Consider the following 20,970-nt stretch of genomic DNA (forward strand, 5'->3'; position numbering starts at 1 on the left):
GGGAATTAACTGCCATTTGTGCCTTAGAAATTAGCTCCTCAAAGTGCTTTTTGTGTATCCCCTTTAAACGGTCTGGCTTCAGTAGAGCTCTGTTGATTTACACCAGCTGAGGACCTGACCCAGCATAATGAAATGGTAAAGCACAAAAAGGTTTTTTAGCTTGCAAGATAATGAAAAAAGTAAATGTGTGATGTGTTGTTATCACCATTGACAGCAGAGGGAATAGACATCCTTACAACTGATTTTAAAGCTATTTCCCGTATCTTTTTTTTAAAGGTTATGAAGATTATGATCACATGTGCAGCTCTGCCTAGCTGTTCCCTTGGAGACGATGGTGGTTCCCTAGAGAATAGGTGGAAATGCCTGGTTAACCATCAGCTTCCTGCTCTTTTTATCCAAAAGATTCTCTAACTACTTTTTAACAACTCTCCGTTTTATTCCATCATGTTGTCTCTACCAGCTTAAACTATTTCCTAAGATGGTCCTTTTGCTGTTCCTTGCAATCCTGTTATTGAAGGAAGATGCCAGTGGGAACTTTGGGTTTTTGGTTTCTGCACAGTCCAATGAAAGAAGGGTGGTTGCACATATGCCTGGTGATATTATCATTGGAGCTTTGTTTTCTGTCCACCATCAGCCAACTGTTGACAAGGTCCATGAGAGAAAATGTGGAGAGGTAAGGGAGCAATATGGCATACAGAGAGTGGAAGCGATGCTTCATACCCTGGACAGAATAAATCTGGACCCAACACTGTTGCCAAATATAACACTAGGCTGTGAAATAAGGGACTCTTGTTGGCATTCTGCTGTGGCTCTGGAGCAAAGCATTGAGTTCATAAGGGACTCTCTTATTTCATCAGAAGAAGAAGAGGGGATAGTGCGCTGTGTCGATGGATCTTCAACATCTATCCGCTCCAAGAAACCCATTGTCGGCGTCATTGGACCTGGTTCTAGTTCAGTAGCGATCCAGGTCCAGAACTTGTTGCAGCTTTTCAATATACCTCAGATTGCTTATTCTGCCACGAGCATGGACCTAAGTGACAAAACTCTGTTCAAGTATTTCATGAGAGTCGTGCCATCCGATGCACAGCAAGCTCGAGCTATGGTGGACATTGTCAAACGCTATAACTGGACCTATGTTTCTGCTGTACATACTGAAGGCAAGTGTTCTGCATTTTTCATCCAAGCATGATTTTGAATTGCAAGCAGTAGGTAGTTAATTACTAGATGATTATAGCGTTGTCTCTTTTTTTTAACCTGTTAGTTCTGAATGGTGTGGATTACATACTTTAGTTTAAACATTAATTTCATACACTTGATGTGTCTCGGTGACATTGGGCTGGTATTGATTGAACAGAAGGTTTGAAATCCAGAGTTTCACAGTGTGAAATATGTTTTTCATATCATTTATCACTTACATAAAGTCCTTCAGGTGACATTTAAAAATTGGCTGGGTAATTAGCTTAATGTAGCTACTACTCAATAAAGCAGTTAGAATATTCATTATGTTTATGGTGGTGGCAACTGTTAAGGGAGGTAATTCTGGTCTTAGCAGTATGAGCTGCACTGGGGCATGGGAGAGCAGTGATAGTAGCTGAGCCACATGCTTCTCGTTAGCACTTGATGCCAGTATGAGTGTATGCATAAGAGACTTGGGGACCTGGCCAATGCTCTGAGTGACCACACCTCCTTAGGATCAAGGAGAACATTTTTCTAGGACCTCTCTCTAGTATTTAATGGACCACTAGGTCAATTTTTTGATCTATATCTGCTCCTCTGCATTTGGGGATGGGTGGGAAGAGCCTTCTTGCACCTTTGTCACACTCCCATGTTCCATGCAGGTGTGTAACAGGCCAGAATTGTGCCCTACATGCCTCTCCTTCCTTTAAGTTTCTTCCAAGATTAGAGATTTCACACTATACTGTGAAGTGCATGCAGTAAAAGCATGGGATAGGGAGGAGTGAAGGTAGACTCCAAATGAGAAAAAGAGCCTGATACCCCCATGGTTTACACTGGCTTACTACACTGGGGTAAGTGAGAGGAAAAGCAAGCCCAAACCAGTATAAGCCTTGCTTTTACATGCCTGAGCAACACCAGAGAGTGGGAGTGGTGTGGCAGTACTGGTCACACAGCATGGGGTAGAGTAAATGTGTAGTAGTGAGCATGCTGTCCAAAAGAACAGTATATTTCTTTGCCCAGCAAGTGTTGAACACGTCTGCAGATGTGCTATTTGCTTTATCACAACCATTGGGCAACAGCTCTTCCCCCCTCTCCCTGCCCCAAACACATACTGTGGATCTGGTGCTTCGATAGGCACTTTACCCATCTTTTTGCGGTAATGTTGACCTGATGCATGGGTGTGGTGACCTCCTCTACTCTGGCTGATACCTATAACACATCGTATAGGACTTAGACCTAAGTATTAAAAGACCATTAACCCTAGTGAATGTAAACTGTCTTAGAACTTATATGCAGATTTTTAAAAGCAATTTTTCCATCCTGATCATGAGGGATGATGAGTAATTGCAGTCTTATTCAGATATGTATGCATGAATACATTAGCAGTTTAATGTAACAGAGTATAAATCACACAGCATCATATCATGCGCTGAAGCTGCTATGGGCCATATGACCTCCACGTCGGACCTTCCCATCACAAAATGTGTGTGAATATCAGCTTGGGAGCATTATTTTAAAAAGGAGGAGGATATAAGTGATATATTAGTGTTGCATATTATCATATGATGTCACTTTTTTAACTCTTCCAACTTCTGCACAAGCAACGTCCCCGTTTTAAGGTCACACATCCAACACAAGCAGAGTTGAGCTTGTGTCGATGTCTGTCTCCACACGTCATAGACACACAACATAGACCAGACGGTAACATGCATCCCTTGATAATCTTACCACAGAAGGCGGTTACATAGCGGTGGTTGAATGTTGGGAATGAGGGGCATCGGGACACTGGGATTGAAGCTAGAGATCGCTGCTGTGGATGAGACAAGGGGGGTGGATGGGTTTGGGGATGGGAAGAAGGGACCCAACAACCACCAAATGTGTAATTAGTAAGATATTTGCTTATCGCCATCCTGAACACATGGAATAGATGGTGGCCTTTAAGCCAAAGCCTTGGATAGGGTGTGGTGTGGAGCATCACTGGAGAGATGCCCAGTCTCTCCTAATGCTGTTCTTTGCACAGATAAGGGAATGCAGTTTGTGCCAACCATTAATTGTGGAGCAAGAAGCCTCTCTGTCCACTTTTCGGTGTCCTGTTATTGCAAGCAGCCCCAAGAAAGGTGGTGGGGAAGCTTCTTGCTTGTCTTTCCATCCCTGCCTGGCCACACAGAGGCTGCCCACCATCTGGGCCTTTTTGCAAATTGCATCTGTGTCTGGTTTTGTCTTTTCAGATGGTATACTCTTTGGGGCAGGATTTTGTCTTCCTCCGTGTTGGAAAATGCCTTGTGCCCTTTGGATGCTGCCACCACCTGAACTAAAAAATAATAATTAACCTCCCCTCCCCCCCAAAAAAGTGTAACCACCGACAGAGAGCTGGATTTCCAGATGTTTCAAATGAATGCTGTGCTTTATCTTATGATCAATCTGTAGTAAACAAGAATCCACAAGCATAGAAGGAAACATCAAGGATTTTTCTTTGCTTAGTCTGGAAAGAATTGTTAGAGCCGAAGGGCAGATCCTCAACTGGTGAAATTCAGCAGAGCTTCATCTGTTTTACACCAGTTGAGGGTTAGATCCTCACTGTTCAAATGTATTGTTCGGTTAATTTTTGCAAAGCAGTTTTAAAGAACCTAACATTTGAAGTACTGTGTTTCCATAGGGGTGTTTTACATGGAAACAAAGATCTTGCCAAGTGGAAACCTCCAAGGCCTGATTACACCGTGTTTACACCAGAGTAGCTCCATTGATGTCATTGGAGGTACTCCTGATTTGCAGTGGGAGTGGGTGAGAGTAGAATCAGAGGCACACATTGGGATCCTACCATCTGATGTCACATCCAGATGATGAGCATGTCCTCTCTGTCTGAATAGCCTCAGAATTCCACAAATAAACATAAAACGCTAACAGCTTGCCTTTAAAATTGGCTATAGAAATAGGAATTCATTCAGATGTGCTGGGCACTTTCCAAACACTTGCTGCTGTCCCAAAGAGGAAAAAAAATGACAAAACACAGATGAAGATTGGGGAAAAGGGATTCAACACACACATACAAATAGATCTGGGTGACGCTATTCATGAGCCTTGTTATTTCCCCTTTTAAAAATATGTCTAAACTATTCCCAACTACCTATCTACCTAGTTATTTGTAGGTTTTATTTTTTAACTGTAACTCATCCTCGCCTAGTTTCTATTTCTTTTTAAACCTCCTGACTCTTGCACATTTACCTATTGATTTACACCCATTATTATTATTATTATTATTTCAAATATGAGTAAAAATGCTAAATCCCACTCTTACGCCTAACTGCTATCTTATCCATGATCCCCGCGCATTAACCATTGAGATGGCAGCCCCCAGCCCCTCCTTCAGGATCTTCTGTAAGCCTAAGTGTCGGCACTCATTCCCTTCTGCCTACGTGTATAGGCAGGGCACCGTGAGCCCTGACACGCAATCTCTGACTTCCTGAGGGGGAATGTTTCCATCCCCAGGAGGCAGAGATCCTTCACCTCATGGCTGCCCTTGGGAGAGGACCTGGACAGGGAGGAAAGTGAAGGGAAAGTCCATCCTGGCTGATTAAAAGATTTTAAGGTTAGAAGGTACCACTAGTCTACCCTCTGCATAACACAGGCCATAAAATTTCACCCAGTAATCCCTGAACTGGAGGGAAAATATTATTACTGTGACAAAGTTCCTCCTCTATCTTGGTGGGTCCTGTGCTTATTGGCGGATTTTCTTGCCTCAGAGATTCACCATGTGGGTTGGGGAACAGCCCAGAGACCTTCCCCTCTGGAAGAACACACAGTCCAGGTCAATTGGGAGGTTTGGGGGGAACCCGGGCCCGCCCTCTACTCCGGGTTCCAGCCCAGGGCCCTGTGGACTGCAGCTGTCTATAGTGCCTCCTGTAACAGCTGCATGACAGCTACAACTCCCTGGGCTACTTCCCCATGGCCTCCTCCAAACACCTTCCTTATTCTCACCACAGGACCTTCCTCCTGGTGTCTGATAACGCTTGTGCTCCTCAGTCCTCCAGCAGCACACCCTCTCACTCTCAGCTCCTTGCGCCTCTTGCTCCCAGCTCCTCACACTCACACCACAAACTGAAGTGAGCTCCTTTTAAAACCCAGGTGCCCTGATTAGCCTGCCTTAATTGATTCTAGCAGCTTCTTCTTAATTGGCTCCAGGTGTCCTAATTAGCCTGCCTGCCTTAACTGGTTCTAGCAGGTTCCTGATTACTCTAGTGCAGCCCCTGCTCTGGTCACTCAGGGAACAGAAAACTACTCATCCAGTGACCAGTATATTTACCCTCTACCAGACTCCTGTACCCCACTGGTCTGGGTCTGTCACATTACTTATTTTCCAGCCATGTGCTATACAAGCACACAGAAATTATCCCTTCCCCCAAGAATCTAAATAGACATAAGGTAGGAGGGGAAACAAAGAAGAGAAGTGAGTTGCTCAAGATCATTGGAAGAACTGGGTTTAGACCCAGGTCTCCTGAGCCCCAGCCTAGTTCCCTAGCTCTGACAGTACAATTTATTTCCTTACATAAACAGTGAAAGAGCGAATATCAGGTAAATCGTCAGTGTTCACATGCACCAAGAGTGATTGGTGAGCCACCTTTGGCTAATCCTAATGGTGCTGGAGTCAGATCTGCATTGGTTAATGCCTCTAAATCAGTAGGTTGTTGTTTCTGTCTATTGGAGGAACTACATATAAAAGTAGACTGTCTCCTGATGGCTACATTTCTGATATTGCATATAATAAAAGTTGTCTTGTATTAATAATCTTGCAGAGTGAAGGCTTAAGTTAATGAGGACAATTATTTCTGAACAGTAATCATCCAAGAGCTAAAAAGGACAACAAAACCGTGTTAAACAGCATTAAATGTGTGATGCTGGAGTGAGATTTTGGAACTACGCTTTTTGGCTGGATAGGGAGGAATTGGGCAACCATGAATCCTGTATTCCTAAAATGAATGTGGGTGATGAGCCAATATGTATTCATAGGAAATCTCCAGTAGGATTAAAGCACTTGGCTTTGCAAAATATCACCATGTCAGTGCTCTTTCTCCAGCTGCAGAGTTCCTCAAGTGTCTCAGCCCTTGTCACTACTGAGCACACAGGCAAATGAGTCAGACACACATGCCCAGTGTGCATCGTCTTTAACTGCACACTTTACCAGCTTGGTGAAAGCCCTGTGCAAAATGCATTGCACATGCCCAGCGGGCAGTTCGTAAAGGGTCATAATGGCATGAAAATCCTTTCTCATGGACCATTGACCAGTGAGGGCTGTTTCACTGGCAGGTTTCAAATTTCTACAAAAGAGGAAAAGAACTGAGCCGGCTCCATATCCCCTTTTCACCCCCTGGATTTAGGGTAGGGAGCTGATATGACTCCCAGAATGCATTAAAGCAGCCCATGCAGCTGCTCTGTCTTATGGCAGCCTCCCTAGGGCTGTCTATGGACTGTACAGCAGTCTAAAAGCTCCATTGCATTGATTGCTATGGGTACATTCCTGCCTGACCCCAACCTACCCACTCCCACCAAACCCCCCTATGCTGTGACCCAGTAGGGGCGGGGGGCTGTGTAGGGCCACTTAGGTTGTCCTTAGGCAGCTGCCGCACTTTAGGAATTCTCCCCTGGCTTACTGTGACTTTTTGGTGGCTGGAACAGAGTAGGAGGGGTGGAGTGGGGACCAGAATCAGGCGTTTAAACTTGTCAGACTGCTGGAAAGCATCTTGACTAGTCATTGTTTGAATCATTAATGAAGCCGTTAGTGATCTTGAAGGTGAACTAAAAGTTATGGATTTTGGTTTAATTTAATTTAGAATCAACTCACTAGAGATGAATGTTGCCTCCATCATATTAAAAGCTGACTGCGGTCTCTTCACTACTTGGGGTGTGGCTATCTTGCTGTAACACGATGTTATATCACACACATGCTTTACAATGCACACACATGCACTGAGGAGGATACACACTGATCTGGATGGCTATTAGCACAAACAGAAAATAATAGAGGCCATTAATATATCTTTGAGGCAACCCAATTTATTTTAAAAAATCCTTATTTCTGAGCCAACTGCTTATCCACCTTCTGTGGATGACACTTCAAGTAAACCACAGTAAGGATTCATCTAGAGCAATATCCTTGATTCTGGCTGACTGGATATATAACCAGCCTGAATCATGACCCAAACCACAAGGATGTGTAAGGCCTAAACCGTATCAACTACATTGTCACAGTGCCGGCGAACGATGGATGTGGGACAGCCACTGCTGTGTGCTCAGCAAAGGAGTGCAAGGTAATGTGGAAGGGCAATAACTGGGCACGTCCATTAGAAAAGGGACCTCTGGTAAACTGTCTCACAGAGTGACTCCACACGGCCAAAACTCAGCTTAGCAGCTGAGAGGAGACAGGTAAAAAAAGCAATAAAAAAAAATAAAAAAAAATGAAGATTCTAATTTTAATGATCCGCCCCCGGTATGTTTATTCAATTTTATCTGAGGCATTCCTCTGCTAACTTCTTCTATTGGTAGCTCTCGCTGAAACTGAAATCTTGAGGAGTTCCTACTAGCAGGCTGAGAGACGTGCATAGTACGTAGGGCACTGAGATAACTTATCGGAGACTGACGTCTTCTACCAACACGACAGTTTCAACATGGAACCCAGTTCTCAAATGTGGATGCTTAAATCTGTATTTGGGAGATTTAGGAGAGGATGGAGAGACGCTTTAGGAACCTAAGTCATTCCTTAAGTGCCTAAAGTAGCCACCTACGTGGATTTTGGCACCCAATTTTAGACACCTGTGTGTGAAGAGAGGGTAGCAGCAATGGATTCTACAAAGTGATGCCAGTGTGCCTAAAATTCTTCATGCCTATTCAGTCTGAGATCTCTATGTTGGGACTGCCATTAAAGACACTGGTTAGTGCAAATTGTTGTGGTGCTGCGACATGTATACCTGTCTGTTGGAGCCCAGACTGACACCAGAAAAGCCACTACCAGACAGGTAAACACGTCTGTTACCAACCTAGGCAGGATTTGAACCAGCAACGTAGAAGTGAAGTGCCTAGAATCATCCAGACACCATATTTTTTTAGCCTTTTAATCCTAGTCTGTGGCTTTATTGATCTGTTGGGAACAGCTTGAAGATCAAAATGTTTTAATGTGCTCAAAACCCACAAGTTTCAGTTGCTCTAGCACCAAAGTCACACAGCAAGTCTCCTTGGTTGGTCCTATAGCTCCTCTCAACACTTGATTAATAGATTTTAAAGCAAGTAGGTACCATTATGCTAATCTAGTCTGACCTTCTGCATAATTAAGTCCATGGAATTTCACCTAGTAATTTTTGTATGAAGCCCGTAACTTCTGTTTGAGCTGTTGCATGTCTTTTAGAAAGGTATCTAATCACCATTTAAAACCTTCAAATGGTGGAGAACCCACCACATCCCTAGGTGAGTTGTTCTAATAGTGAATTACTCTCGCTATTAACAAATTGTGTCCTATTTCTAGTCTGTATCAATCTAGTTTCAACTGCCAGCCACTGGATCTTGTTATGCCTTTGTCTGCTCACCTGCTCTACACTTATGAGGTAAGTCAATCTAAGTTACGCTAGTTACGTAACTTAAATTGATGTAGCTTAAATTGACGTACAATGGTGTCTACACCGTGCTATGGTGAGGGGAGATGCTCTTCTGTCGACATAGCTTCCACCTCTAGGGGAGGTGGAGTACTGACGTCAATGGGAGAGCGCTCTGCCATTGACTTATTGCGTCTTCTCCTGATCCATGAATCCATGGCAGCGGTGCCAATGTAGCCAGTAGTGAAGACAAGCCCTAAGAGACCTCTGCTTTCAGAAATCCTCTCCTCATGTAGGTACTTGTAGATTACGATCAAGTCACCTCTTAAACTTCTCTTGGGTCATGAATAAACTAAATAGTTCTAGCTCTTAAGTCTCTCTCTCAGCAAGGCAGGTTTTCCAGACTTTGTGTCATTCTTGTAGCTTTTTCTGAACCCTTTTCAATATCCTTTTTGAAGTGTGGACACCAGGACTGGGGCACAGTATCTCAGCACATTGGTTCCACAGATGATTTTCCTTTCTAGGCATGTCTTTCTTCATTGCTTCCTCTGCTAATCAACCAGCAGAAAGCTTCTTCTGGGTGTCAACCAGGCTGCTGTTAATGCTCACCTTATTGGCTAGCCAGCATATCTGCAGCCTGTAAACATGTACCATTTACTGCTGAAGTTTCCTATTAATCAGCCTGCAGCTGCCTCTGATAACCTACCTTTTCATCTGGTTCTTTCTTCTCACCTCTCCGGCTGTTTGTTTTTCTTGAATACAGTACCCTGTAGTTTGAAGCTGATAGCAGCATATCTGGTCATGGCAAAGGCTGTAAGGGACTTGGAAAGGGTGATGCCAAGCATCATCACAAGGTGCTCCGCAGAAATATCCATGGTGTCCTGAAGCCAGCTATTCGGCTCCTGGGTCACCGTGAAATCACGATGGTTATTTTTTCTTTTACTCTTCAAAACTGCCACCAAATGGAAAAATCCTTTATTTGCCCAGCTCTAATTACTCTCACTCACTCCCTGTCCCCTGGAAAAAGATGGTAATGAATAGGTTAAAAACCCCAAACATAACTACAAGATTATTCAACACACTTGTGTGTTTTTATGGCTGAGGTATGGAGTCCCTGTTTTGAATGGATTCTGTTTGTGTTTTGCCATATATATTTTGAAGTGAACAATTAATACTTACAGCACACTCAATTATGTGAGCATCTCTGAATGTAACGAAGGAGACTGCACTTTGGCCCAGATAGAGGTCTGCATGTTCTGTATTTTCCCAATGAATTTACTTATAGAGTCCACAAACCTTTCCAAGTGAGGTTCTTCTCAGAAAAAAATGACTACAGAAATAGTCTCAGAGGTTGCCATATTTATTGTGACTCAATGACTTGAGTATCACAGTTGCTGAGTATGCAAGTAAAAGGATGTTTTGTCTAAGTACCAGCCCTGAAAATTTAGCCTGGGATCTGAAAGTCAAGCTGTGCTCTTTCTTTCACCTGCATCATCACCAGTAATAAAGGCCAAATTCTGCCCTCGGTTACACCTGTGCAATCTTATTGTGTCCAACAGAGTGGCATAAGTGTAACTGGCTTGGATAGGTGCAAATGAGGGAAAACTTTGAATGAGGCTTTGTAGGTGAAAGTTAGTTAACAGTTCTGTTGATAAAGCTTGAGAAGGAATAGAATCTAGCTCCATTTCCCACTTTTGCATTAGGTCTGCAGTGCTAGCTGCAATTAAATATTGAAACACTGTATGACTCTGTGATCCTATGGAGCAAATTTGTGGAGTAAGAAGGTGCTACCGTATTTTTTGCATGGTTGCTTTTCATAGTAGAATGGAACTTTAGAATGTGTTAATCATTAGGCAATGCTTTTCCTTCTCTCTTTCTCTCTCTCTCGTCAAATCACCAGTCCACTAAGGGCCTGATTCAAAACCTATTGAAGTCAATGGGCAGTTTTTTTATTTACTTGAAAGGATTTGGACAATGCCCTAAATGAGAGGGCAAATCAAAATCCAGTATCTATCTATCTATCTATCTATCTATCTATCTATCTATCTATCTATCTATCTATCTATCTATCTATCTATCTATCTATCTATCTATCTATCTGCTAAAGGAGCACTCAAGGACAATAAAGCCATTGCGGAGAAACTAAATGAATTCTTTGCATTGGTCTTCACGGCTGAGGATGTGAGAGATATTCCCAAACCTGAGCAATTCTTTTAGGTGACAAATCTGAGGAATTGTCCCAGATTGAGATGTCATTAGAGGAGGTTTTGGAATAAATTGATAAACTAAACAGTAATAAGTCACCAGGACCAGATAGTATTCACCCAAGAATTCTGAAGGAACTGAAATGTGAAATTGCAGAACTAACTGTAGTTTGTAATCTATCATTTATATCAGCTTCTATACCAAATGACTGTAGGATAGCTAATGTGACGCCAATTTTTGGTTGAAACTATAGTAAAGACAGAATTGTCAGACACATGGATGAACATAATTTGTTGGGGAAGAGTCAACATGGTTTTTGTAAAGAGAAATCATGCCTCACCAATCTACTAGAATTCTTGGGGGGGAGGGGTCAACAAGCATGTGGACAAGGGGGATCCAGTGGATATAGTGTACATAGATTTTCAGAAAGCCTTTGACAAGGTCCGTCACCAAAGGTTCTTAGGCAAAGTAAGCTGTCATGGGATAAGAGGGACGGTCCTCTCTCATATATCAGTAACTGGATAAAAGATAGGAAACAAAGGATAGGAATAAATGGTCAGTTGTTGGAATGGAGAGAGGTAAATACTGTAGTGGTGTCCCTCAGGGGTCTGTATTGGGACAAGTACTATTCAACATATTCATAAATGATCTGGAAAAAGGGGTAAACAGTAAGGTGGCAAAATTTGCAGATGATACAAAACTACTCAAGACAGTTAAGTCCAAAGCAGACTGAGAAGAGCTATAAAGGGATCTCACAAAACTGAGTGACCGGGCAACAAAATGGCAGATTAAATTCAATGTTGATAGATGCAAAATAATGCACATTGGAAAACATAACCCCAACTATACATATAAAATGATGGGATCTAAAGTAACTATTACCACTCAAGAGAGAGAGTTTGGCGTCACTGTGTATAGTTCTCTGAAAATATCCACTTAATGTGCAGCGGCAGTCAAAAAAGCTAACAGAATGTTGGGAATCATTAAGAAAGGGATAGATAATAAGACAGAAAATATCATATTGCCTCTATCTAAATCCATGGTGCACCCACATCTTGAATACTGCGTGCAGATGTGGTCACCCCATCTCAAAGGAGATGTATTGGAATTAGAAAAGATTCAGAAAGGGGCAACAAAAATGATTAGGGGTCTGGAACAGCTGCCATATGAGCAGAGATTAATAAGACTGGGACTTTTCAGTTTGGAAAAGCAACAACTAAAGGGGGATATAACAGAGGTCTATAAAATCATGACTGGTGTGAAGAAAGTAAATAAGGAAGTGTTATTTACTCCTTCTTATAACATGAGAATTAGGGGTCACCAAATGCAATTAATAGGCAGCAGGTTTAAAACAAACGAAAGGAAGTATTTCTTCACACAATGCACAGTCAACCTGTGGAACTCTTTGCCAGTAGGTGTTGTGAAGGCCAAGAACTATTACAGGGTTCAAAAAAGAATAGATAAATTCATGGAGGATAGGTCCATCAATGGCTCTTGGGCAGGGATGGTGTCCTTAGCCTCTGTTTGCCGGAAGCTGGGAATGGTTGATGGGAGGGGGGCGCGGGGGGGATTACTTGATGATTAGCTGCTCGGTTCATTCCCTCTGGAGCACCTGGCATTGGCCACTGTCGGAAGACAGCATACTGGGCTAGATGGATCTTTAGTCTGACCCAGCATGACCGTTCTAAACTATCTAATCTATCTATCCTCATCCCACCATCACTATTGTACCTGAGCCACTCACAATCTTTAATCTATTTATCCTCACAGCTCCCCTGTGAGGTACGGAAGTAGTATCATCCTGATTTTCAGTCCTAATGTTCAGTTCGAAGGTGTCCAACTGTAAGGGAAATTGTAAAGCATAAATGCCACTGTGACTGACTGTCACTGAATGTGTTTAGAGATATCAAGCCTTATGCATGCTGTATAATAATTGGAATTATCCAATACCCAATTGCCAATACAGATTGGAAATGAAGTTCTTTCTAGGTCAGCTATGTAAGACTCAATAAGAATGTAAGCTCTATAGAAATAAGAAACTATGGAATAAATAAAGGTTACTTGGTCCACTGAGCTCACCTCTTTGGTTATATCTCAACCCCACCTCCTTGATCTGATTTTACTATCTTCATCTTTCTTTGGCCTTATGCCTTGTAACTAGAGCTGTCTGAATTATTCATGGCTAAATTGGTCCTTATTTCTACTCCCAAACTGACGCTGATTATTACAGATCTATGCATTATTCATAATTATTCAGTGAACAGTTTATGCAGACAGATTCCATTATATGGGCTGTTCGCAAGCTGTTCACTTAGGGCTAAATTGTGACATTAAGGACCACCTTGCAGGAGAGTTGATGTGTAAACTGCACCAAACAAAGAGGAATTGTGCTGAGAGTCAAACCTCTGAATCACAATTCTGGCTCCCAGGAATAGTAATTTACGATACCAGCAGTTAATTACTGCCCCCAGCTCATGCTGGCTCACCTACTCTGGCCAGTGAGTGGGGCTGGAAACAAAGCTCCAGAATTAAGCCAGCAGAAAATGTATTCTGAGCAGAATATTTGGCATGAGAAAAGGATGGGCCCATGGTTTTTGTGGTGGTGTCTAACCCAAGGAGGCTCAGGGTGGTGTCCTGGTACTTGGGAGAACCAATTCTATGCTCCACCACAGACTTTGTATGTGACCTTGGGCAAGTCATTTAGTATCTCTGGCTCAGATCCTCAAAAGTATTTAGGTACTTAAGTCCCATTGAAATTAATGGGAATTAGGCATCTAAATACCTTTGAGGGTCTAGGCCACTGTGCCTCAGTTTCCCATCTGTAAAATGGGGATAATAATCCTACCTCACAGGAGTGTTGTTAGGATAAATTCATGAAAGATGATGAGGCACTCAGATTCTGCAGTGTGGGGAGCCATATAAGTACATAGATGTCGAGACCTTATATAGATATCCTTATCTACCTCAGGTGTCTATAGCCTAGCTTCTAGGTGCTTACATTATCAAGAGGAAAATCCGTCTGTCAAGAAAACTCCACAGGGAAGACAGGTGGGCAGTAATCACTGTACGCTTTTTGGACACTACAGAAAATTGAAAGATTAAAAGCCTTTTAATATTTTTTTCTCATTCACACACAGGCTTTTCCTGCTTGAACAGTTGGAAGAGTGGGTGTTCCTGCCAGTGACTCAAAAACACCTTTGTGTGACAAGTCTCAGCCCACAAAATGCCAAGACATTCAATATCATTAAACACATGGGACCAGATTCTGCTGTGAATTAGACAGGCACAACTCCAACAGCATCTATCCATTTCGGGGACAAATGCACTAAAGATTTCTTAACGAGATTTTTAGAGACACGATAGACCTGGGGTGTCAGATGTCAAGGCCAGTTGATGTATTTTTTCAGCTTGCAATGACCTATTAAAATCCTGCAGAATCTAAGCTTTCATTTAAAAAAAGAGCAAATTTCTAGCTAGAACTGGCTGAAAAACTGGCTAAAAATTTTAGCGAAAATTTCATCCCTTTTTTCATCGAAGTTCAAACTTTCAACAAAAACCTGTACTGAAACATAGAGTTTTGAAATATCCCAGTCAGCTCAAATGGTTGCAAAGAAAACTGGCAAATCATGATTGGAGTAAAAAACAAACAAACAAACAATGTAGCGTTGTCTGCCTGAGTCTGCTAAGAGCCTGAAACAATGATTCTGAGATGTTCAGTGCCCTTCCCACCTGATAAATCTCACTGGGGTGTTAGCTCTAAGGTATGAGTGAATACTCCTGAATGTCAGTGTTAGCTATTTCATTACAGATCATTTTCTTAGATGGCATGTGGGAGGCTGTGGGAATGAAGCCTATCAGGTTTTAAATTGAGAGTGGGTGCCAGGAAGAAAATGAAGAAGGATGGGAAGAGGAGAAATACAAAGATGGGAAAGAAGAGGGGAATGGGGAATGGAGAAAAATAAAGGTCAGAATAGCAGAGGTCCTAAAAATGAAGCTATGTTCCCACCGAGCGATTCTGAACAAATGAGGATAATACTTAGCTCATGTATAGAGCTTTCTACCTATAGATTGTGAAGTGCTTTACAAATGAGTTCAATATCACTATCCCCATTTTACAGATGGGCAAACTGAGGCACAGAGCTGTGAAGTGACTTGCCCAGGGTCACCCAACAGACCAGTGGCAGAGCCAGGACAGAACCCAGGTCCCTTGTCTCCCAGTCCAGTGCTTCATCTACTATTCTGATCTGCTTCTCTATGATAAATAATAAAAGCTAAAAGATCTGCATGAATGACACCATATTCAGTCAGACCTTTTTGTGCCATCCTCCCACTGACATTTGTGGGAATTCTGCGGGAAAGTACACAGTCCTGATTTTATTCCTTCACACAGAGCTGTAGCCCATAGGGCTAGCCTGCTTGCTTGCTTTATTATATCCTTTCTTATGGGTTTGTTGTTTGTTTTATTATAATTGATTTATAGCTTTGTATTAGAGTATTTCTGGCAGTAATGCAAGGAACCTACAGGCCACATCCTGAATGATGAGCTAAAGCAAGTTAGCATCCATACGTTTGTGACCTTTGGCATAGATAAGTGGCCTACTGATTGTCATCTGTAAACTTAACAGGTACACCACAAAGAACATGGAAATAACCACCACCAAACTGATTCAGGCCAGAAATAACAGATGTGAGAATGAGCTAATTGTCATTAATATGTATGACTATATTATCAATATGTATGAATGTGCCAGCCTATAGAGTAAGCACACCCAGATATTATGTAGGTGGAGGACATTAAGTTTGGACCTGGGAGGTTGGGCACACAGCATGCAAGCTGTATAGGAGGGACAAGCCACCATGTTTAAAGTTTAAATTTAGGTTGGTTTTTCTTGGGTCTTTCTTGGCTTCGTTTTCTGACTTTCTAACTCTCTAGCTTCTCCTAAGTTTTCATCTTCCACGCAAGCATTGAGTAACCTGGCCATCAGACTCTTTTGGCATGCCAGAGACAAGGCTGATCCTTTGTCTCTTACCACCAGGTTCTCAAGGAAGAGTGTGAGTATGTAAATCTAGGGAGTTTTATCGTAACTGATACCACATGTGCCTCCAGAACAATACTATTTCATTTTTAATTCTGGTTGATTACTTTTCCATTTATGTCAATAAAAGTATCTAAGGCTGTATTTTGTTCTCGGGGGTATGTCCTTGTCATACATCCCAAAGGTCCTTGCAAGGTGCTGTGTAGGCTGATTCTGGGACAAGAACCGTATTGTCTTCTCATTAGATCAATTGGTGAACCTATAACCTATATTATATGAACAATAATATTAATTCCCTAAAATCAGGCAACACAGATCATAATTGATAATGGAATTTGGCTTTTTCCAGAGAATGAAAGTTACGTGGAGATAGATAATCTCAAAAAGTCAGGCTAATGCAAACTATTGAATACAACAATAAGCCACAACAGCATTTGTATTATAGGCTGTTGGTACACATCCCAAATACATTGTGAGCAGAAATAATTGAATTTTGCCTGGTCCAACCAGTTTTGTGAATCAACCACGTTAATTGCTGTTCATAATGCACCCAGATACTAATGGAGATAGTTGTTCTATAGATAGATATTTCCAACATGACCATGTCAAATTGCTATGGGTATGAACTGGCTTAAGTAAACCAAAGAAGAGTAATTGCTTCACTGTCCAGTAAAGGAATCTGTCTAAAGATCTGTAGCAGAGCTCTGCAAGCCAATGCAAACTGCCAAAAATAATGAGCTTTCCTTTTGTTTGTTTGCTTGCTTGCTTGCTTCTTTGCTGGATTTCTGTAAAAAAAAAAAAAAAACAAGTCTTCTTTGGATTTACCTCAAATTTTCCTCTTTCCTTCAACAAATAGAAGGCCATTTTATTTTGTGGAGGGAAGGAGAGAGGAAATTTCTCTGTAAATAGAAAATTCTCTGTAAAAATGGCAAATTTATGTGGAAATTTATATTATACTGTTTTCTAGCAGTGGAATTTTTGTATTTTTTTTTCTGCCATGAAATTGCTCCCATTAGTGGAAATCTCCGTGTTCACATGTAAACATTTGCAAAATGAAAATGTCGAGTTTTCCTGCACTTCTAAGCATTTGTGGGAGATGTTTTCAAAAGCACAAATATGAATTAGTTGCTTAAGACTCATTGACTTCCAATGGGAAATGGAAGCCTAAATACATGTTGTGCTTTTAAAATATTACCTCCTGAGAATCGCAGAGGAAACCTCTGAAGTAAAGGGACCAGGCCATTGATTTATTGTGCTAAAAAAAGGAAACAAACAAACAAACAAAACCACCACCAGAGATTTCTTGATAACCTGCAGGACTCTGGAAGAGATCTATTCTTTCCATTCAGAAGAACTGAATGTTGACCAGCTGCATATAGGATGTAGAAAAGGCTGATCACCATGGTTTTAAGAGCAATCCCCAAATCCTGTATGGTAGGATGCCAAGGCCATTATGTCTCTACTATTCATGCTGCCCTCAGTTCCCTGAGGAAATTGTGCAGGTCAGAAATATGCTTCATACGTGTATTCTCTTTTGAAATGTCCTTCTTTGTAAACTGTTTGTTTATTGTCCCAAAGGGTATAGCAAAGGTTTTGACTTATTGTGATCCTTAAAATAGAAAAACTCTAAAAAGTTAATCAGAACAGCTCATTCTGGTATGAAGGATTTTTTTAAAATTATATTTATTTATTTATTTCCCCCAAAATAAGGGAAGAACAGAAAAAAACCCAAAGAACAAAAAAGTAAAGAAATGGGGAGGGAGGAAAAGGTAAGGAAGGAAGGGGGCAAGGAGGGGAAAGGAGAAAGACATTTTAATTTCCATTTGCTAGGACTTACTCAAAAGTTTCTAAAAAGTTAGACCAAATCTTTTCAAATTTGTCTGAGAGCCGTCTTCTCCGAAAGGTTACCAAGGTCAGCCAAGTCACTGAGCCACCCTTCTATCCCTGGAGAAAGGGGTCAGTTCTTGGTCCAGTTCTGTTCAATATTTTCATTAATGACATGGATAATGGAGTGGAGTGTATGCTTATACAATTTGCAGATCACACCAAGGTGGGAGCGGTTGCATGTACATTGAAGGACAGGATTGGAAATTCAAAATGACCGTGACAAATTAGAGAGTTTGTCTGAATTCGACAAGATGAAATTCAATATAGGCAAGTTCAAAGTACTTCACTTAGGAAGGAGAAATCAAATGCCCAATAACAAAATAGAAAATAACTATCTAGGTGGTAGTACTGCTGAAAAGGATCACAAATAGAATATGAGCCAACAATGTGATGCAGCTGCGAAAAAGGCTAATACCACTCTGGGGTGTATTAGCAGGATTGTTATATGTAGCACATGGGAGATAATTGTCCTGCTCTACTTAGCACTGATAAGGCCTCAGCTGGAGTACTGTGTCCAATACTGGGTACCACACTTTAGGAAAGGTGTGGACAAATTGGAAAGAGTCCAGAGGAGAGCAACAAAAATGGTAAAAGGTTTAGAAAACCTGACCTATGAAGAAAAGTGAAAAAACTGGACATGTTTAGTCTTGAGAAAAGAAGACTGAGGGGGCACCTGATAACAGTCTTCATTTATGTTAAGGGCTGTTATAAAGAGGACTGTGATCAATTGTTCTCCATGTCCACTGAAGGTTGGACAAGAAGTAATGGGCTTAATCTGCAGCAAGGGAAATTTAGATTAGTTATTAGAAAAACCTTTGTAATTATAAGGATTGTTAAGTTCTGGAATAGACTTCTAAAAGAGGTTGTGAAATCCCCATTATTGGAAGTTTTTAAAAACAGGTTTGACAAACACCTGTCAGGGATGATCTAGGTTTACTTGGTCCTGTCAGAGTGCAGGGGTTGGACTTGATGACTTCTCGAGGTCCTTTCCAGCCCTACATTTCTTTGATTCTGTGATAACATGTGACCACCTTTCAGCACTATATATTTCTGAAATGTCTCCTGTCCATAAATATATTTTGATTATATTTGAAAAAATGGACCATGTTGAGTAATTTGTGCTGCTACATTGTACTGGTTGTTAGGGTTGCATGTCACCAAAGTCCTGAATTCACCTTGCTATTGAAGATCATACAGGGTGAAATTTACACCATTACATGATCTGTGTAAATCCCTACAACCAGTTGGAATGTACTTCTGCTCTTTGTAATAATGGCATCATGGGCCTCCAGATTTATTGCATATTCAGTTGCTCCCACATAAAATATGTTCAACTTGCAAGTAAGGAGATTTTGCTGCCAACTATCAGTTCTGTAAGCACAGGCTGGGCTCCTTGTCAAACTGGGTTCTTCTTTTGTCAAACGCCGCCTCTAGTAATAAAGGTTTTGCAGGCCATGATATGCTGCTATTGACGCTTGTGCAACCCCATGACCAAATTATGTATTGCTTTCATTATGATGGCATAGGTGTGGTTGATCGGAGTGAGTGGTCCGATTGCACGCCACCAACTCCCATTGATGTAAAAGAGAGCTGTGGATACTCAGCATATTTGGAAATCAGGCCAATAACCTATTCCATGTTGGCTCTGCAGGGCTAACAGAATCAGATACTTCTTTTTCTCAGGAAGATGAGTAAATATGTCTCTGCATAAACATAGGGCATAGATCTGTTGGGTAACAGGGTGCCATTTTTACATATTTGCTGTACAGAGCATAATCACACTTTAAATGCTGCTTGAGAGGAAGGATGGTCTTGTGGTTAAGGCAGAGGAGTTGGTCTCAGAAGGAAGGGGTTAAATCCCTGTCTTTGCCAAAGATTTCCTCTATGACCTTAGACAAGTTACTTAATCTCTTAGGGCCAGATTTCTAAAGATATTTAGGTATCTGAAGATGCAGATAGAATTTTCAAAAGTGCATAGGGGCCTAACTCCCAGTGAAATCCCACGGCATCTTTAGGCACCTAAATACATTTTAAAATCTGGCTCTTTGCGCCTTAGTTCTTCATCTGGAAAATGGAAATAAGAACATTTCTTTTCTCCCTCTCCGTGTCTTGTCTCTGTAGATGGCATGGCAGGGAATCTCTCTGACTCTGTGTTTTGTATAGTGCCTAGTACAAAGGGCCTTGACCAAAGCCTGTATGCATCAGCAGGTTAAAAATAATGATAATTATTAATTGTGCTTCCAAACAAGTATGTATGTCGTGAGGGCTGAATTTCACCCTTATGCCCTAGGATTGCTCCCCTCCTTCCACTCATCCCAAACTGAGAGACCTTCGCAAGCTTCTGATATTTTTTCCACTCCAGAGTCAAAGGGTTAATTGCAATTAAACAAAGAAGGATTGCAGAATATCAATCCATCATGTACACTGCAGGGGAGCAGTTCAGCATGTCTCTGGATCCTTCTGCTATTTATACACGGTGGAACATTTCAAATGGCTAAGAAATTGCATGTTTAAAACTGTCCATTGTCACAATACAATAGGCTTTTGAAAGCACGTTGGAAGCATTTTTATCATTATCTGCTAGAAAAGAAGAGCAACGTCTTGGCATTTAGGTGAAATCATTGATTGTTTGCCTTATTTATGTATTTTCCCAAGAACTCTTCTAGTTGTTTGGTAACTAAGACATTATTTTTTCTCCTTGCCTTATTGTGGTTTTGATTGTGTCCTCCTTTCAGTGGAGGCTCCAACTCCTCGATTGGAACGAAACAAAAATATTGTAAGGGCTTTATGACGTAGAGCTATTTCAATCAGAGCCAACATCTTGAATTGTGTTTGGAGGCTACTGGCAGCCACTAAAATACCAGTTTTATGCATTCGGTCCCTAGACATTAAAATTGCCTGGTTGCACCTGCAAGTTACCGAGGGCTGAAATCGCACTTGCTATTTACAAGCACAGAAATGGAGGCCAGAGTCAGAAAATCTGTTCTATAGTGTTTCCCAAACTTCTGTACTGGTGAGCTGCTGTATTTTTCTGCATCGTGAGAAAATGTCCAGTCTTTGTGAAGTAAATGAATGGAAGCTCTTTGGGA

At 41.5% G+C, this 20,970-nt stretch overlaps 1 protein-coding gene across 4 annotated transcripts in view; it reads left to right on the forward strand.

The window, feature by feature from the left end:
• Nucleotides 1-478: 478 nt before the first annotated feature.
• GRM5 (glutamate metabotropic receptor 5) overlaps nucleotides 479-20,970 on the forward strand; it is a 346,671-nt gene continuing 326,179 nt past the window's right edge. For all 4 annotated transcript variants that reach the window (XM_065406243.1, XM_065406260.1, XM_065406270.1 and 1 more), the window contains exon 1: nucleotides 479-1,157. In XM_065406243.1, coding sequence (XP_065262315.1) covers nucleotides 479-1,157 — 679 coding nt within the window. The remainder of the gene's footprint in view (nucleotides 1,158-20,970) is intronic.

This window comes from Emys orbicularis, chromosome 1, assembly GCF_028017835.1.
Source record: "Emys orbicularis isolate rEmyOrb1 chromosome 1, rEmyOrb1.hap1, whole genome shotgun sequence".
NCBI classification, from domain to species: Eukaryota; Metazoa; Chordata; order Testudines; family Emydidae; genus Emys; species Emys orbicularis.